The sequence below is a fragment of the Antechinus flavipes genome, chromosome 3 (genome assembly GCF_016432865.1).
Source record: "Antechinus flavipes isolate AdamAnt ecotype Samford, QLD, Australia chromosome 3, AdamAnt_v2, whole genome shotgun sequence".
Lineage (NCBI taxonomy): Eukaryota > Metazoa > Chordata > Mammalia > Dasyuromorphia > Dasyuridae > Antechinus > Antechinus flavipes.
In genome coordinates, this window is record NC_067400.1 from 245,477,845 (window position 1) to 245,497,464 (window position 19,620).

General features: G+C 34.7%; 1 protein-coding gene across 3 annotated transcripts in view; it reads right to left on the reverse strand.

Moving 5' to 3' along the window:
• Nucleotides 1-19,620, reverse strand: part of UBASH3A (ubiquitin associated and SH3 domain containing A) — an 88,406-nt gene that overhangs the window by 47,953 nt on the left and 20,833 nt on the right. For all 3 annotated transcript variants that reach the window (XM_051984820.1, XM_051984819.1, XM_051984821.1), the window contains exon 4: nt 17,308-17,506. In XM_051984820.1, the coding sequence (XP_051840780.1) occupies nt 17,308-17,506 (199 nt within the window). The remainder of the gene's footprint in view (nt 1-17,307; nt 17,507-19,620) is intronic.

The window sequence follows — 19,620 nt, forward strand, 5'->3', positions numbered from 1 at the left end:
ATAATAGATAATTTCTCTAAAGATGATAATAGTGACAAAATGTAACAAAATTTGGGGATATAGTTAAACTAATTCATAGCAAAATATTATACCTTTACATACATTCATTTACAAAAGAGAAAAAGATTAGTGAATTGGGATTTAACCGGGGAAAAATACTTAGAAAACAAACAAATTTAAAAACTTCAATTAAATATCTAAAGAAAAATTCTGAAAAATAAAGAATTAACAAGATTGAAAAGAAACACAATTATTAGAATTAATAAAACTAGGAGCTGATTTTTAAAAACAAAAAAAATAAAAGAGATAAACTTAATTTGATTAAAAAGAGAACAATTAAATGATGAGTTGTTTAAAATGAAAAAGAAGGTAAATACACAAGAAATAAAGAAGAAATAATAAAAATTATTAGACACTAATGAAATTCAGGAATATTTACAAAATTAATAAAATACATTAACAGTATAAAAAAATAGAAGACTTACACAACCCTATTTACATAACCTATCCATGAATTTTCAAAGGAAAAAAAAAGAAACTAGGAACAGATGAATTTATAAGAGAGTTATATTAAACATTCAAAGAATAATTAATTCTAGTATTACATTTATTTAAAATATAAGAAACATGATATTGCTAAGTTCTTCCTCTGACATAAAAATGATTTTAATACTTAAACCAGTAAGAGTCAAAACAGAAGAAAACCAAAAACTGTAACATTAAAAGAAAAATAGTAAACAAAATGTTAGCATCATATACAAAGATTTTACATTGATATCCTGAAATTAAGGGTTGGTTCAATATTAGGAAAAATATGAAAACAATTATATCAATTTTTTTAAAATGATGACTATATTGATGCAAAAAAAGCTTTTGACAAGATAAAACACCCACTCCTATTTTAAAATATATGTAATATAAAACTTAAGAACAAATATATTTTTCTTTAAAATGATAAAATAAAAAGTGGGGCAGCTAGATGGAACAGTGATTAGAGTATTATCCCTGGAGTCAGGGGGAACTGAGTTGAAATCTGATCGCAGACATTTAGCACTTACTAACTATGTGACTTTGGACAAGTCACTTAAACCAAATTGCCACACAACCTCCTTCCTCAAAAAAAATTATACGTAATATCTATTATGGAAGAAAATATCATATTAATATTTTGTTTAACTTAGTATTAATCTAATATATAAGTATTTCTAGCTTAGAGACAGAAATGTCCAAATTAGTATACTTTTCCCTTGCTCTCTAACATAACTATCTGTTCCATGGTTATTTTAGGCAACATTTATAGGAGCCTTGAACAAGGAAAAGATCACAATATGTAGAAATACAATTGGAGTTAAAAGTTATGGAACTACTGACCATCACCAGGTTCCCTCTTCTACCACTCCCATGAAAGCCAGAATAAATAAAAGGTTTTCCTCCTTTCCTAAAAGTCAATATACTTTCACAGTGGAAAAGGGTGGGTCAAGGAGTCAATTTGCTCCCAATGGGTGGGGAAGCTATGAAGTAAATAAGAAAAGACTTACTCTTTGTTAAACCTTTGGGTGTCACTCAATCTAATTATTTAAGAAGAAACTTTTTTTATTTACAACCTATTCCTTATCTTTCTAAGGGACTTTTCTCCTGAAGTCTAGAAAGCACTTTGTAGAAAAATAATTTTGTACTATTTTCAATTTTACTAAAAAGGAGATTTTAAGATGCTATCACAATATTTTAAATCAAGACAAAGCATTATATGTAATGAGGATTAACTAGAAGCTTTTTCAATAAGCTAAGTGGTAAATCAGGGATATGCAGTATCATAATTATTATTCAATGTAGTATAAAAATTCTAGCTCCAACAATGACTAGAAGTAATTGATGGAATTATCTTAGCATGATGTCATACAGAAAGCTTTTCAAGTTTTATTTTTATTTTAAAATTTTCTTTAAATAAAATTTTCTTGTTTTTTTTAAAAAAAGAAATGGTGTATATTTGGGATAGAAGCAAATAGAAATGAGTTTTAATGTGACTAGTTTCCAGAAAGATACTTAGAACAATGTCAGGTATGACAATCTTGGCAAGTTTCTCATTGCTTCATGGTACCAAGGTAGAGGTGCTAAGCACAGTAAGAAGGAAACAAAATTATCATTGACCTTTTTAAGTTAAGATCTTTCCTAGATCTCAGTTTGTTTGAGGCAATGCCCATCAGTAATTAAAAGCTAGATAAGAATGGAAGCAAAACATGTCCTTCTTTATCATAAAAGAATCAGTTTGAGAAGGGAGACCCTCAGAATTTCTGGCCAGACTAGAAACAATTATGATTTATATTCACTCTGAGCCATCAAAACCTAGACAATGTGCAAGTGAGTCTTGGAATGGGACCTATTATTGGCTAATCAGTGAAGACCAAATTACCAACATTCATTGGATTACGGAGAAAGCAAAGGAATTCCAGGAAAAAAAAAATCTACTTCTGCTTTACTGACTACACTACTCACATTAAAATATGGCAAATCCTCAAAAGGATGGAAATACAATACTTGAATTTTGAGGAACCAGTAGGTGGGCCAAGAAAGTACATTTAGAGCCAAACATGCAATAACTAGTTAATTTATGATTGGAAAAGAAATATGACAAGGCTGTATATTGTCATCTTATTTATTTAATTTATATGTAGAGTATACCATGAAAAATGACATAGGTGTGTTATTCAAAAGCTAGAATTAAGGTTGCAAGGAAAAATAAAAACAGTCTCAGATATGCAGATGATATCACTCTGATGTCAGAAAGTGAAGAGAAATTAAGACATCTCTTGACAGGAGTGAAAGAGGAGAGTGTAAATTAAAAGATGTTTGCTCCTTTGAAGGAAAGTTATGGCAAATCTGGACAGTCTACTAAAAAGCAGAGATATCACCTTGCTGAAAAAGATCTGTAGAGTCAAAACTATGTTTTTTTTCCAGTAGCAATATATGTCTATGAGAGTCAGATTATAAGAAAAGCTGAGAGCTGCATAACCTATACTTTTTAATTGTAGTGCCAGAGAAGACTGAGAGTACTTTGGACAGCAATGAAATCAAATCAGTCAATACTTAAAAAAAATATTTCAGTCTATTCACTGGAAGTTCAAATATTGAAGATGATATAATGAGAAGATAGGACTTATTGGAAAGGACCCTCATCTTGGAAAGGATTGAAGGCAAAAGGAAAAGATCACAGCAAAGGATGAGATGGATAGATGGTATTATGGAAACAACATACACTTGTACAGACTTTGAGACATAGTGGAGGAGAAAAGGGCTCAATGTGCTATGGTCTATGGAGTCACAAAGAGTAGGACATGACTGAGTGACTAAAGGCAACAAAAACAAAAAAATCTAATGCAGTTAATAATTAGAAATTAATTCTCATATAGCTGGAGAAAATCTTTGCATAAATATAAGGAAAGATCCTTATTCTTCCATACTTGAATCAGTTTCTTATATTTCTTGGAAATGAGATCTTTGTTAGGGACACTTATTGAACTAGTGGAACTCTGCAGCCAGTAGAAAAATCTTAGCTCCCATTAAACCATGTTCACTAATCACTGTTATAATTATTATATAATGTAGATTGTTATTTAAACCTTTCTCTTTGGACCAATCTAAAATTTCTCTTAGAGAAAGTCTACTCGTGACCTGATGTTTTATGGGAGGGAGTCATTATTAAAGAGGTGGAAAACTTTTTTTTTTTTTTTGGCCAAGGATCATTTGGATATTTATAAGATCATTCATGGACTATACAGAATTATCAACTTATAGATACTCAAGCAGTGGGATATTCTTGTGTTGAGATGTAAGAATTGAGGGTTGAGAGATCCCATCTGGTTGATGTCTCAGATTCTTTGGGAAAGAATTCGCAAACCTGAAGTTTGTGGCAAAAAGGGATTTATTCACACTAAGAAGACAGTTTTCTTAGTAGGCAGAGAATCCTTTTAAGATTATTTTTGTGAAAACCTGGGTACATAGCATGTGATTTTATGGGGTCTCCTTGACTCCAAGCCAGGGGCCAATTTCCAGATGAATGAGGGACTAAACTCCAACTCAATGAAGGGCCTTGGCTATGACTTAGGCCGAGCTTTCCAATTGAATGAGATTACTTATCTGGGAGTTGCCCTTATGGACAGAAGGATGGACCCTTCCCAGAGGCAGAGAGGGTTTGAGACTCAGGACCACCTTCCCCCATGGTTTATATCAGCGCCTTTCTAACCCTTCCCCCTTAGATTAAAGGGAACACAATTTACATCAGGGCCCCTGTCAAATATTAAAGGGGACACAATTTACATCACTTCTCTCTAACTTTCAGCTCATCATCATCTGTGATTGGTTGCCTTAGCAAATGATTTTGCAGGCCTTATATAGCCCTCAGGCTGGACATTCTTGACCCCTGTCTTAGAAGATAATAATAGGATAAGTCCAAAACTAAGACCACTAGCTATTCTTAATTCTCAAGCACATTTTTTGCTCCCATTTTTCTGCTTTATAATGCTGATTTCATGATTCTCCAGTGAGAATTCTGGGCAGTAACTATACTTCCTTTCCTATATAAAGTCTATTGGTTTCTACATAAATCAGCAACATCCTCTCACCTGTGTTATGATTAAATCATAATTTGCCCTACTCCTCTTCACATGTAATTAGGAAAAACAAAATAAAAAATAACAAAACCAAAGAAAAACATTCATATGGATCTCTAATTGTTGATTGGGCAAGCTGATGTCTTAATTATTGTATGTTTTTCTATTCCTTGTTTTTTGGGAAATACAAAGCCATAAGCTAGATCTCATTGTAAGTAATTCTCCCTGAGATTAGATAAAGAGTGCAAAAAGTCATAAAAAATAAGTAAAAGTTTCCCTTCTCTTTGGAGCTCAGGTTCCCTTCAGACAAAATCTGGCTTGTTTCTGTTATGAGTTCAGAGTTGAGAAAGGGCTCCTTTGACTGAGAAGGAAATCATGAGGACACAGCTCTGTTTCAGACTTAGAGGGGTTGTTCTCTGTATTTTTATATGAATAAATCTAGAATGGGTTTGAATCTGTTTTTAAGCCATTTTGCCATGTTTGTTGCTTTTACAGTTAAGCAAGAATAAATTCTGAGTGACTTCCAGTAAGTCACTTAATCACTATCGTGTATGGCAATTTATTGAGATTGTCTGATTGAATCTCTCAGTACTTCTGCTGTAGCATGCCATTTTTTTTTTTGGTTAACATATATTGTTTGAGATCAGGGATTGTAGTTATAATTTTGTTGAAAGTTGTAAGTCCAGTAGATGAAACCCCTACTCATACAGGATTGGTCCTTTCACTATAACAAGTAAGAGGCAGGATTTAGACCTACCATCATTTGAGGTTGACTCTTTAGCTAGTATACCACACTGCCTCTCCTGTAAATTTTCTTATTTTTGACATGAAGAGACCTAAGACAGTTTCCCACAAGGTTTCTTTAACAAAGTTAAAGACATTTATCTGATAATCAGAATGAATTCAGTGTTGAGACTGAGTTAGCAGTTTTACAGTTTACTTTGAAGTTGGCTACTCTATGACCTTGTGAAGGTCGCCTTTTTTCTGCATAATCAATTTCCAACTATAAAGGAGTTAGAATGATAGCAATATCTAATTAAACAACTTAGAAGTTAGCAGCATTACAAATGTGTCAGATATATATGCTGTAAATGTCAATCATGAAAATGTCAAGTACTTATGAGCAATCTCTGAACTAGCAAAGATGATAAAAATACAACCCTTTAGAGTGCCGTAGGTTTGGAAGATATTCTAAGTGATAATTTACTAAGCATGAAGATGGGGTGGATTATAAGACATTAGTCATCAGTACACTCGGAAAGGCCAGATTTCCCCTGATAGTCATTCTAGTACTAATTCAAAAAGTTTTGATTTCTGAATCAAATCTTTTCTTCTTTTAAAGAGTGACTACTTGTATTCTGATGGAAGTGGATTTCTTTGACAAAGAGAAGATCTAACTCAGTTTCAATTTATCAAGGATGGACAGAAGCAGCTACACCCAAAGAAAGAACACTGGGAATGAATGTAAACTGCTTGCATTTGTGTCTTTCTTCCCAGGTTATTTTTACTTTCTGAATCCAATTCTTCCTGTGCAACAAGAGAACTGTTTGGTTCTGCACACATATATTGTATCTAGGATATACTGTAACCTATTTAACATGTATAGGACTGCTTGCCATTTGGGGGAAGGGGTAAAGGGAGGGAGGGGAAAAATCGGAACAGAAATAAGTGCAAGGGATAATGTAAAAAAATCACCCAGGCATGGGCTCTGTCAATAAAAAGTTATTAAAAAAATAAATAAAGAGTGACTACTTTAAAATAGAGAAGATCAGTATAATCATTTGCTTTTCATATAAAGTTGTAGAAAATCATGGTAAAATTTGGTTGCTGGAGAAGTTCATCAGTATCGTATGCCAGTTTCATGATGGCATACTTACACATGCACTGGATGAAGAACAATGCTTTCATTCTTTCTCAGTCACCAATGCTGTGAAACAGGGCTATATGCTTGCTTCTAAGCTCTTTAGAATGATGATTTCTACAATGTTGTCAGATACCCTTAGTGAAGATGAAAATGGCATCCAGGCCAGCTACTGTACTGATGGTAAGCTAACCATTTAACTTGAAAAAGCTACAAGTCAAAACCAAAATGGAGGGAGAGTTGGTGCACGACCTTTTGTTTGCAGATCATTGTGCACTCAGTGCAGTCTCTGAGATAGAGATGCAACAGAGTATGGATCAATTCTCTGCTCCTTGTGCTAATTTTGACTTGACAACCAATACCAAGAAAACAGAGGTTCTTTATTAACCACATAATCCATGGTGAAACCATTGGTCAAAATAAATGGAGAAATTTTGAATGCTGTAAATAAGTTCACTTATACTTTCTAGGGATGTTCACATAAATGATGAGGTTGGTATGTGTATACCACAGAGCTAGCTCAGAGTTTGGGGGGCAGGAGAAAAGAGATATTAGACTACTTACTAACCTGGAAGTCTACAGAGCAATTGTGCTAACTTCATTGTTCTATGAACATGAAACCCAGACTGCCTATCAGTGCTATGCCATAATCAGAACCATTTCCACTTGAATTGTCTTAGGAAGATTCTGAAGTTCATTTGGCAAGATAAAGGACTGGACATGGAAGTCCTCTTTTTCTTTTCTTTCTTTCTTTCTTTTTTTTTTTTTTTTTGCTGAGGCATTTGATGTTAAGTGACTTGTCCAGGATCACACCCCTAGGCAGTGTTAAGTATCTGAGGTTAGATTTGAACTCAGGTCCTCCTGACTTCAGGGCTGATATTCTATCTACTGCTCCACCTTTAGCTGCCCCTATTGGTTGTTTTCAAAAACAAAAGGATAAATAATATTCAGTGACAATTATTTAAGCCCATAGAAGAATGTTAAAGTTTATGTACCACCAAGCCTGGCAGCAAATCCACTCTAAATTAGGGCAGAATCAAGAGTCTCAGAAGGGAATATGTAATAGCAGAACATACATCAAGATTACGGTAAGAGGGTGGGGGGATATTTGAAGTCTAAAACCAGACCTATTATTCCTATATCTTTTAGATTAAAGAACTCTAACATTCTAAGTTATAGTTTAAGCACACTTTTATTGCTTGATAATTGCCCATTAAATTGAATTCATATTGATAGTTGTACCAAGTAATTCAAGCCTTAAGTAGAATTTTTTTTCTTTATAGTAATTTCCATTCTGGGTAGTATAAACTAAGTATAAAAAGATTTCTAAAAGTTTTCTGTTTAACAGGTGGGGAAAAGAGGGATCCTTGCCTTTATGTCATAAATTAAAGTCACAAGTCTCCATTTGTAAAAAGGAACATGGACCATGTCTGTAGGAAGAATGTAGGCCAGTTCCACTTTGGTTTGGTCTTTCTAGTGTTACACTTATCATGGTTCAGATATGTCTAAATGTTCATGAACCCAGTTGGGACTATCTTGGCAAAGATACTGTAGTGGTTTGCCATTTCCTTCTCCAGTTCATTTTTCAGATAAGAAAACTGAGGCAAATGGAATTAAGTGACTTGCCCAGGGTCACACACGTAATGGGATATTAGGAACACTTTATTGAAAGGATTCAAGTGAAATTGGGAAAAAGTCTGGATAGACTTTGAGGAATCTTTTATTTTTTTAATGTCTGCCGAACATGGATGTGGGAATGATTAACAAAAGAGATAAAGACATGTTCATTAGTTCCTAGTTATATGGGCAGTCTCTCTCTGCTTCTGACTCTATCTCTTTCTTACACACACACACACACACACACACACACACACACACACACACACACACACACACGCTCACATTCTTCTTTTGAGGAAAAAAAAGTGGACAGTGGCAGTAGATGGCAGCAGTAGCTTAGGGAGAGGCAGAGATAAAAAGCATTTGCAAAGACAGACCAAGACAAACCAAAGCAGAAAGAATGGACTTACAATATTACCCTGAAACCAGCAACAATCCTGGAAATGTTCTATCTCTCCAAAGACTGGACCGCTGTGGAATACTGTACCTCTTCATGTAGGGAGACAGAGAATTTTCTCTTGTTATCTAATTTATTAGTCTGTTCTTGTTCACATCACATGTTTTGCTATTTGTTTTTTGATTTCTACTTGGTAGAGAAAATACTAAATGGAAGTTTTACATAATTGTGATTATTTAGAAGACCCTATACTGAACTTAGGAAAGGACACGATCTCAGAATAATATTATATAGAAAATAATTTATTATCAGCAATACTTGTTAACCTCTCTAAATCACAGTTACTTAAATATTTTGTTTTTTGAAATTTCATAATAAACTTGAGAAACAGGTAGATAAAGAATTATTCCACCGTGTATAAATGAGGAAGAAAGTTAAGACTCAAAGAAATTAAGTTATTTGCTGAGTTGCACAGATAGGTTCAAATAAGTCCTTTGACTTGAAATCCAGTTCTCATTTCATTCCACAACAATTAGGCCTACCTCTTTATTTCTTATATAAAATCACATTAGCTCCCATTTTTAAAAGCATTAAAATTTTTTGTTGCCATTTTTATATAAAATATTACTCTACATATTCAAGTAGCTGACATAGAAGATTATGCCAGGATTGATGTTTTGGTGAATTTTTTCCTTTTCCTTTTCTTTTGGTAAGTATCACAAAAAACTAAACTCAGAACCAGAACCGTACACTTATTATATCAAAATTTAAAAAATAACAAAGCATATTAAATACATTGCTCTCATTAAAATATTAAATTTGTTTAAATATTTCTTTAAATTTTATTTTATTCTCTTAAATTCTATTCTTTATATATTTATTATGAACACAATATTGTAATACAATAGTACATGTATTATGTACATAATTTATCAATAAATGTGGATGTATTTAATTAAAAAAAACAGGTATATGATATAAAAAAAAAAACTGGAGATCACTGGTCTAGAAGATCTGATTTCAAATACTACCACTGTGTGATCTTGGAAAATCACTTCATCTCTCTAAGTCTGTTTCCTCTTATTAAAAAAAAAAAGATTAGACCAGATGAATTACAAGATCCCTTCTAACTATAAATTTATGTTCCTCTTCCTCTTATTATCCTAATATCTTATGGTATCTACTGTAACTTGAGGTGTCCACCATTCCTGAAAACACTCAATTGCTCAGTACCTACTTTAATATAGATTATCCCATATTCTCTCAAACACAGATACAAGAGGCAGAGGGGTTATAATAGTTCTTGTTTCCCACTGTCATTTTCATATAATCATACAATTTTAGAGTGGGTGGATCTCAGTGATCATCTATTATAAGCCATATATAAATAGAATTCCACTTGAAGTTCTCCAATGTGAGTGTCATAAATTGCTTCCATTACACTTTTGTATAGTTCTAATTATAAGGAATATTTTCCTTATATTAAGCTCAAACTTGTCTTTTGTCAACTTTTACTCTTTTTGCCTGGATCTGCCTTCTGGGGTTAAGTAGAAACTCTCTTTTACATGATCTTTAAATATAAGAAGACAGATAGAACTACATGTCAAGGACTCAAAACTCTTCACCATCTTCATTGCCCTTCTTTGGATATTCAAGGTTTTATTGGAGGGTTGTGGTTAAACTCACTTGCATGTCCACTTGCATAGTGGACTTCTTGCTCTTGAAGTTTCTTAAAGACTCACTCTTTACTGTTATATCATAGAAATCAGTAAATGCTACAACTTGAGATTTTACTTTAAAAAAAATTTTTAGACTTACAAAAGTGATGCATAAAATATTAATAATGTAGGTTAAACTTAAAAGTATGTCATGTTTTTGGAGAGTTGATTGTTAAATCAACCGTACTGTAAATCAATTGTTAAATAAGTATACCCTGCTTATTTTACAATGTGTCAGACTGCTAGATGGCACAATGACTTCACTGGAACTGGAGTCAGGAAGACATGAGTTCAAATCTAGACTTAGATACTTACTAGCTATGTCATCATAATCAGATCATTTCATTTTTGTCTCCATTTCTTTGTCTGTGAAATTGGGGAAATAATAATAACTACTTTCTTGGATTGTAGTGAGAATAAAATGAAATAATATTTGTAAAGCACTTAAAGTGCTATATAAATGACAGCCATTACTAGTTATTATTATTATTATCAATGTTCATCTTAAAATGTGGCAACTCAAACTGAATACAATACTCCAAATGTGGAGTATAGTAGAATTCTCAGTATTTTATTCTGAAAATCCTTCTTTTAGACTATTTGGTGTTTTTTTTTTCAGTTACATGTAAAGTGATTTTTAACATTTGTTCTTAAAATTTTAAGTTCTGGATTCTCTCTCTTTCCCTACTCCTTCCCCTCTCCACTAAGAAGGTACATGTGAAGTTATGCAAAATATTTCCATAAAAGTCATATTGTAAAAGAAAACATAGATTTCCATCCTCATCCTCTCAAGAAAACCAATTTTCAACAAAAATAAAAGAAAAAAAAATTCCATTCTGGATTCAGACACAACCAATTTTCCATCATAAGTCCTTCAGAGTAGTCTTGGGTCACTGTGTTTCTGAGAACAGCAAAATCATTCATAGCTGATCATCCCAGAACATTGCTCTTATTTTGTACATAGTACATTTCATTTTGCATGAGCTCTTGGAGGACTTTTCAAGTTTTTCTAAGAGGATCCTATTTGGCTATAATTTCAACAATATGGGGGTTAAGGAAAGCATATTGGGAAACATCACACTAAAGAAAATTAAATTGTTTTGGGAATTTGGGGAGAATTCCAGAACATTATGCTTTTCCTTGTTCAAACCTCTCCCCTCCCCACTTGAACTTTGTACACAGTACATTTTATTTTGCATGAGCTCATGGAGGACTTTCCAGGTTTTTCTGAGAGCATCCTACTCAACATTTCTCATAGGACAAAAATATTCCACCATAATCACACATCACAATTTATTCATTCTCCAGTTGATGGACATCCACTCAATTTCCATTTCCTTGCCACCACAGAAAGAGCTACTACAAACATTTTTGCACATATGGGTCTCTTTTCCTTTCTTATGATCTCTTTGAGATACATTCTATAGTAGCACTGCTACTACAGGTCCTGTAATAATATATATCAACAATCAAAAGAACTAGGTTTCTGGTCAAAAATATCCATATTCAACAAAACTAACCATAATATTGAATGAAAAAAATGGATATTCAATGAACTTGCAGATTTTCAAGACTTTGCCTTAACCAAACATGAACACAATTGAAAAATTAACATAGAAAAGGCAACATCAAAGAATAATTTACAAGAAAGCAAAGAAGGACAGTCATGAAGATATTATTACATATGTTTTCTTGAAATGGAAATTTATTTTTACATATTTTGACTCCTTTTTGGGATTCTGCTAAGCACGTTTTTTTTTTTTTTTTTAAATTTTGCCTTTTTGTCTTTCTTTTTCTATTTTGTTTTTTCTTTTTTTAATCAGCAAGAAAGTGTGGATATTGTATCATTGACAGGAAGAAATGCTGGGAACAGAGAGTGAATTAGATTTCATTGCAGGGTCAGTAGAACATTTAATAGACTATATAATCTCTAACTGTGGCTTGCATAAAGCTGAATCCATTTTTTTTTTTTTTGCATGAGTCAGGTCATTCTGAGAAGATGAGGAGATGGAGTTGGGATACTGATGAGTCTGTGTGGATATCTGTTCATATAATGGGCCTTGAGTAATATTGGGGGATTTGAATTGTTGAGTGAATTGGGCTGCTTCAGTAGCTAGAAGTTGGATGTAATTTTGTGTAAAAACTTACTTTCAGTGCTAGTACAGGAGTTACCTGTGGTCTGACTGGAGGAGGTTGTCTTGGTAGGAGTAGATTATAGGACAATCTCTGACTCAAAACTGTAATGCTCCAAACTGAAAGTTTAAATTTGGTATATCTCTTGAGCCAGACATCAACTTTTCCAGAGCAGAAGTCTTTGAGGTTTGTCTCTGGCTTTGAGTTGGCTGAAAGTTAGAGATCTGGATGTCTGAAGACCATGGGGACATGAGTGGAGCTGAAGTAGATTTGCTTGGCAATGGAGAGGAAGGTGCAGAGATGTAGCTAAAGAAGTGGTTATAGCAGTTTGGCTTTTTCTGCAGGAACATTTTCATTATGGCTAAAGATGAAGTGAAAGCCTAGTGCTTTGTTAATAGCAAGGTTTACAGCAAGGTTTGTTAGTTTGGACTCCTAAATCTATTGGGTCCTTCAAATCATATTGCATTAGCAATGAGAATTGTGTTGTAGAGTCTGTGTCCCAAGAGAAAGTGATAGTGCACCTGATGGGGGGAACCCTAAAATTGCCCTCCCTGACTATTGTGGGGGGAGCCTTGGGGTGAACTCTGAGAAACTCTCCTATGGGAGAGGCCCATTTCAGGGAATCAAGAAAAAGTGGCTTCATTCTGTTATCTTGGTGGTGACTAGCTGCACTCTCCATTGAGTTGAAAATTAGTCCAGGATCACTCCTACTTAGCTCTACCATAAGTGGTCTCATTCATTTGGAAACATTGAAGGAATCTCATTCAATTGATCTCTTATAAAAAAGGCAATATTAAACTCATTTCTTTGCAGAATCTTTAAAGCAGGATTATGCCCTGTCAAGGAACCTCTCTCTTTGGAATAGTTGCCTGCCAAGATTCCTGCCCATTATAAAGAGACCCTCTTCTCAGTGAAAACTTTTATTTCTCTTTCAGGACCTTGTCACTCAGAAGTCTGTCTTTCTAGCAAAGCTGGCTTCTGCAGTGCCAACAATAAAATTTCCCTTTTGCCACTCAACATTTTTGGGTTCGTGAATTCTTTCACATTGAACCTGTACCGACCAGAAGGGGATTTTTATACCTCAACCCTTTGCACTGCCACTAACTGCATTATTCCCACCTGATTGAGTACTAAGTTGCTAACTGGGCTAAAATTTGGGCTATCTTAAACTGCTCTAAAATTGAGAGCCTGTGGTGCTACCAATTTCAGCTTTGCTGACATTTCCAAATCCCTTTCCTACGAGGCTCACTAAGATATAATGGAAGAAAGAGCTTTTTATTACAGGTTGTGATATGGTGCTCTACCCTGAGTTACTGAATACCATGGACTGGGAAAAGAAAAGAGCCTGATATGTATCAGCTTGATTGATTCATTCTGTGTTGAAGTTGTTTTCCCTTATAAAACAGCAAGGTCATTCTAACAAGTGGTGATTATCACTTTTTTTGTAAGCAAAGACCCTGAAAACATATTAGAGGCAGTAAAGCTCTTGGTCTCAGAAAAATATTAATTCCAATCTTCTGTATCCCATTCCTCTGTCACAGTGCTCTATGCATTTATCCTATTGTTTGGCTCAAAATGGCAAGCATTGTATCACATTGCCACAATTTTCACTAGTGGTGGTTTTTTGTTGTTCAATCATTTTTCAGTTATGTCCCACTCTTTGTGACCCCATTTGGGGTTTTCCTGGCAAAGAGACTTGATTTGGTTGCCATTTCTTTCTCCAGCTCATTTTATAAATGAGGATCTGAGGCAAACAGGCTTAAGTGACTTAGTGAGAGCCCCATAGCCAGGAAGTTTCTGAGATCAGATTTTAACTCATGAAGATGAGTCTTCCCGATTTCAGACCATCTAGCTTCCTTTGGTGTAGATGATTCTGATGAGGTCTAGATTTGGGGTACCTAAATGAAATTAGGATTTAGTTGAGGTCTAATGGCAGGTTTGGGGTACAGGAAATCAAACAGAGCTCCCCTGCAACCCCCTTGGATTTGGTGCAAGGATATGGCGGTAAATGAGGTCTAGTAGCAGCGTGAGTCCCCAGTAAAGGCATTTATTGGCCCAAGAGCTAGACTGATAAAAGAGATTTATTATTGGGTTTGGAAGTAAGGAGATAGGTGAAGGTAGAGATAAGGAGGGCACTCGACAGAGGGTACTCACATGGCTAGCATGTTTGGGACCTCTGCAAAAAGGGGATCCCAGCTTGTCCCTTTTATAATGGGAGATTTAACTCGGGAGGGGCTTTGGGGTATAGCCCCGAAGTTGGCTCAGATGGGGGGAGAAAGGGCTGGGACAGTCCCAGATCTTCTATTGGAATACAAAGGGACCAGGATTTATGAGTTAAAGGGTAATTACATTAACTGGGGGGTGGAGGGTTTGGGAGTCACAAAGAAAGGAATCTTTCCCAAATCAATTCTGCATAATTGGCTGGGTTAAAGGTTTCTTGGGCAGAAACCCATCCTTCCCTCCTACCACTTGTACCTCTTTTAGATGCACTTTCAATCTTAGCACCATGTAGTCCTTAAACTCTTATCCATGATTGGTGCCTCTACACTTTGGTATTTCATCAAGTCTCCTTCCGTAGTCTCTGTCTTGGTCTTGATTATCTTTGATTTCCTTATTCCATCTATCCACTGTCTCTCTGCCTCACAGTCCTTTATCGCCAAACATTTTCCAGGAATGCATATCTGGGTTCTCTTCCAGATTACATTGATAGCTCTATTTGATGCGGGCAAGATTCCTTTCTTTGTAACTCAAAAGGGCCCAAAAGCCCCTCAAGTTAAATCTCCCATTATAAAAGGGATCCCCTCTTTGCAGAGGTCCCAAACATGCTAGCCATGTGAGGACCCTCTGTCCACTGGACTCTCTGTTCAGTGCCCTCCTTATCTCTACCTTCTCCTATTTCCTTACTTCCAAACCCAATAATAAACCTCTTTTATCAATCTAGTTCTTGGGCCGATAAATGCCTTTATTGGGGACTCAGGCCGCTACTAGACCTCATTTACTGCCATATCCTTGCGCCAAATCCAAGGTGGTTGCAGGGGAGCTCTGTTTGACTCCCTGTATCCCAAACCTGCCACTAGACTTCAACTAAATCCTAATTTCATTCAGGTACCCCAAATCTAGACCTCATTATATTGACATTTCTATTACAGTCATGTAAAACAATCACACATTAATTCTAGTTCTTGCCTGTGATATCAATCATTTGCTTTACCTTTTCATTAAAGTCATCATTGTTATGGTCCAAAATCATCCATGTAGGTTTACTCCATTTTGTAGTAGTTTCTAGCCTCTGTTTGAGATGCATTTGCTTCTGTCTCTTTGTCTACTTCCAATTTCCCAGGACTCGGTGAATCCTGATGTTATCATTTATAGTACATAAAATAACTGTATTTATGAGGTAGAATGATCAGTTTCCTCTGCACTGACATCTTGAATGACACTGCCCCTGTCATCCAAATCTGGTTCGGATAGCATTTAAAAGTAAGCTCCTTGAGTTTGACACTTCTGCTCTTTTTAATGTTAAAAAATGAGCCAAGTTGGAGCTATGCAATTATTGAATGCCACTGTAGTTGTGCAATGGAATATTGTACTAGACTGAAACTGATCCTACAGGCATTAAAGTTACCATGTACATTTTGTGCCGTAGATGGCATATTTAAAATATATCTAGAGCATTACTTTGCCTTTACTAGTTTACTAATCTGTGCAAGAGAAAATGGCACTAGTTTAGTATGACTTTTTTGTTTTTGCTTACAAAGATTTTCTTTTTAGTTAGTTAATTGTAGATTGTTATATTTATAGATATTCTCTGAAAATCTCAAAGTAGTCTGAAGATATCAGCATAAATCACACAAAGTAAAACATTCATTTAGATAAAAAAAAGTTATACATCACAGATGGAAAGAGCTTACAGTATGCTTTATTCTTTCTTTAATTTTTTTTTTCCCCTGAGGCAATGTCTGAAGTCACATTTGAACTCAAAACCTCCAGACTTCAGGACTGCTGTTCTATTTATTGCACCATCTAGCTGCCCCAATATGCTATATTCTTAATGAAACTATGATGACTCTTTGCTAAATGTTCTTAGTCATTTTTACATCAATCTATCATATAACTTTTCCAGGTATCAAAGTTAAATTTGTTAGTATAGCAAGAAATAAAAGTAAAACAATAAATGAATAACAAAAACTAGTTTAAATAAAGTTTGCAAACTTTATCCTCCTTCATTTTTTGAAAATCATGAAAACATTTATTCTTCTTCAGTCATACAATACCTCATCATTTTCCATAATCCTGTGACAATGGTTCAGTCATTACATTCATTAGCTCTTTTAGTACCTGAGGATATTCTTTATCTTAACCAAGTGACTTGAATTCCTTCAAGCTAACTAGATGCTCTCATGTTGTCTCCTCAATTATCTTGGGTGTCAACTCCCAATTTGTTATTTTTGCATTTCCAATAGAAAAGTCATTCAATTCTCTTTAGTAAGAAACAAAATAAGAATTGAGCAACTCTACATTCTCTCATTCAGAAACTCCCTTTATCACCATCACTTAGCAGGATTTCCTTCTTTAAAATTAAATCTAAGCATCCTGTTCAGATTCTAATTGCTGTCATGATATATGTATGCATGTATGTATGAATTTCCATGTCATTTTCTTCTCCAAAAATAAACTCATTACTTTATTAACATTTGTCTCTTTTGACCCTAACCCTTATTGAACACACTGGTGTTCTAGTTTGTTTGTTTGTTTTATCTCAAAAAAATTCTCAGTTCTTATCATCCCTGTTTCTGGTTTCTTTGAAACTACATACATGTACCTTAGATTTCCTCTTTCCCCTGTGTCATTAAGTGAATTTCCTATGAGTACTAAAATTCCTTTTTATGGCCTTGGCTTATTTTAATATTACAAATGAACAATTTCATTATTGAATAATCTCTGTAGTTTCAATGGATAATGGTGGCCTACCTGCCAATATAGATGCTTCCGTTGCAAAACTCATGGCAAATTCTCGAATAACATCTGCAGAACTATCACTAATGAAGAATCCAAGGTAACTGATAGAAGAATGGAGATTTAAAGGGATAGTAGAAGGGAAGGAATTCAAAATCTTGTCACCAGCTCTCTTCAGGGCCTCATAGAGATATTCCACTTTCTGGTCTTCACACTAAGAAAAAACAAGTAAAAAATGCATTGTCCCTGAGAGGAATCATACAAACTTTATATATAACTAATGGATAGCTATTATGATTGACAATTAAGGTGATACTGATGTAATATAGCAATGATTTTTGCGGTTCCCCTGATTTTAGGGGGGCTTCTGTTCTAGCAGTAAAACAGTAATCCTAAATTTTCTGGCTTTGGAGTCTGCCTCAGGGACTTCTCACACTTCCAATCTAAGAATTTCAGAATAGACCACTCCTCAATTCTTAGCTGACTGATAATCTGGCCAGTGAGAACCAAATTCTGGAGACCACTCCCTGACCCTGGCCCTACCTTTGGGTCATAGAATTAGCATGTCCATGATAGAAAGATAGATAAAGATGTCTCTTCTCTCTTAGGACTTTGCTAAATTGTCTTGGAATTTATAATAAAACTATGCCCCTTGACCAGGAAATGGGTTTGAGCCTGCAAATTCTTTTAAGACACCTTGTGACACTAGTCTATGACTCCAACCTTTTGGGATCCTCTTCCAATCTCAACAATATCCTTACTGAATAATATTTCACGAATAATAATATCACTTTGGAGTACAAGCAGGTGCTTCCCTCTTCCACCTATTATCCTTATAGATCAAGTCAGGATTTTAAAAAGTTTTGGAGCACCTGCAACATTCTTTCTCACATATTAGCTTCCAGAAAAGCTATCCTTTATTGGATATAATGTCTCACAAATTATTGCATCAGTGGGAAAGAATTTTTATGGAGAACACATGATCATAAAACTTGCTCTGAGGGCACATATGTAAAAAGAATGAATATGTATAGTGAAGGGAAATACTCCTCTAATGTTTCAACACTTCCAATGTTCTCTGGGTGATACCATTCTGCTATTATTTGCTATCCATTATCAATATTTCATTTTTGGTCTTTAGTGAGTATGTTATCTCCTGTGGTCTCTATTTAGTTTCTACCATTAAGTTACTGTTATCCTTATGAACTTTATGTTTTCAGGAAAATTCTGTGGAATCTTTGTTGCCATTTACCTTGGTGGAGTGACTAGAAAACCTCTCCCTAATAAAACTAGGCTGAGAGATCGTTAGTCCTTAATTTAGGTTAAAAGCCCCTTCATATATTTCAGGGCAGCCAACAAAATCCAGCCAGTGTACTTGTTACAATTAAGTTTATCCAATTCACTGTCAATTTATTACTGATTCAAAGTCTGTGGTCTAGGCAATTATCTGATTAGGATAAGAGATCTCTTTGTAGAAATCATAAAATATGGAAAAGGACCTACATGTGTAGAAACATTTGTGGCAGCCTTTTTTGTAGTGGCCTAGGCCCTAGAAATTGAGTGGATGCCCCTCAGTTGGGGAATAGCTGAATGAGTTATGATGTATGAATAATGGAATATTATTATTCTATAAGAAATGATGAATAGACTGATTTCACAAAAGCCTGGAAAGACATACATGGACTGAGGCTAAGTAAAGTAAGTAAGTAACCAAGAGAATATTGTACACTGCAACATAAAGATTATGTGATGATCAACTGTGATGGGACTTAGCTCCTTAAACCAGGGAAGTGATCCAAGACAATTCTAATAAACTTGCAATAGAAAGTGCCATCTGCAGCCAGAGAGAGAGCTATGGAATCTGAATGTGGATCAAAGCATAGTATTTTCACTTTTGTTGTTGTTGTTTGTTTGCTTGTTTTTTTTTTTTTTTCCTTTCTCATGTTTTTTTCTTTTTGGTCTGATTTTTTTTCTTTTGCACAGCAATGATGAATATGGAAATATGTTTAGAATATATACTAAGCATTAGGTTTCAAAAATCAAGTAGCCTCTGTCTTCACAGAGTTTATTGTTAAAAGAAAGTATTTATTCTAGTAACAAACATAGGAGTTGCCTGGAGAACTTCCTTGATCAATTTGCTATACTGTATGATTATATTTGCCTTCTCTCCACTCATACAACTCTCATTCTAGTTCAGGTTCTTATCATCCAGATTATTTCAAAAGGCTTCTAATTAATCATCCACCTCAAGTCTCTGCCCACTACAATCCTGCCTTCACACTGCTCTCAAAGTGAGTTTCCTAAAGTATAGATCTGAATCTCTCCCAC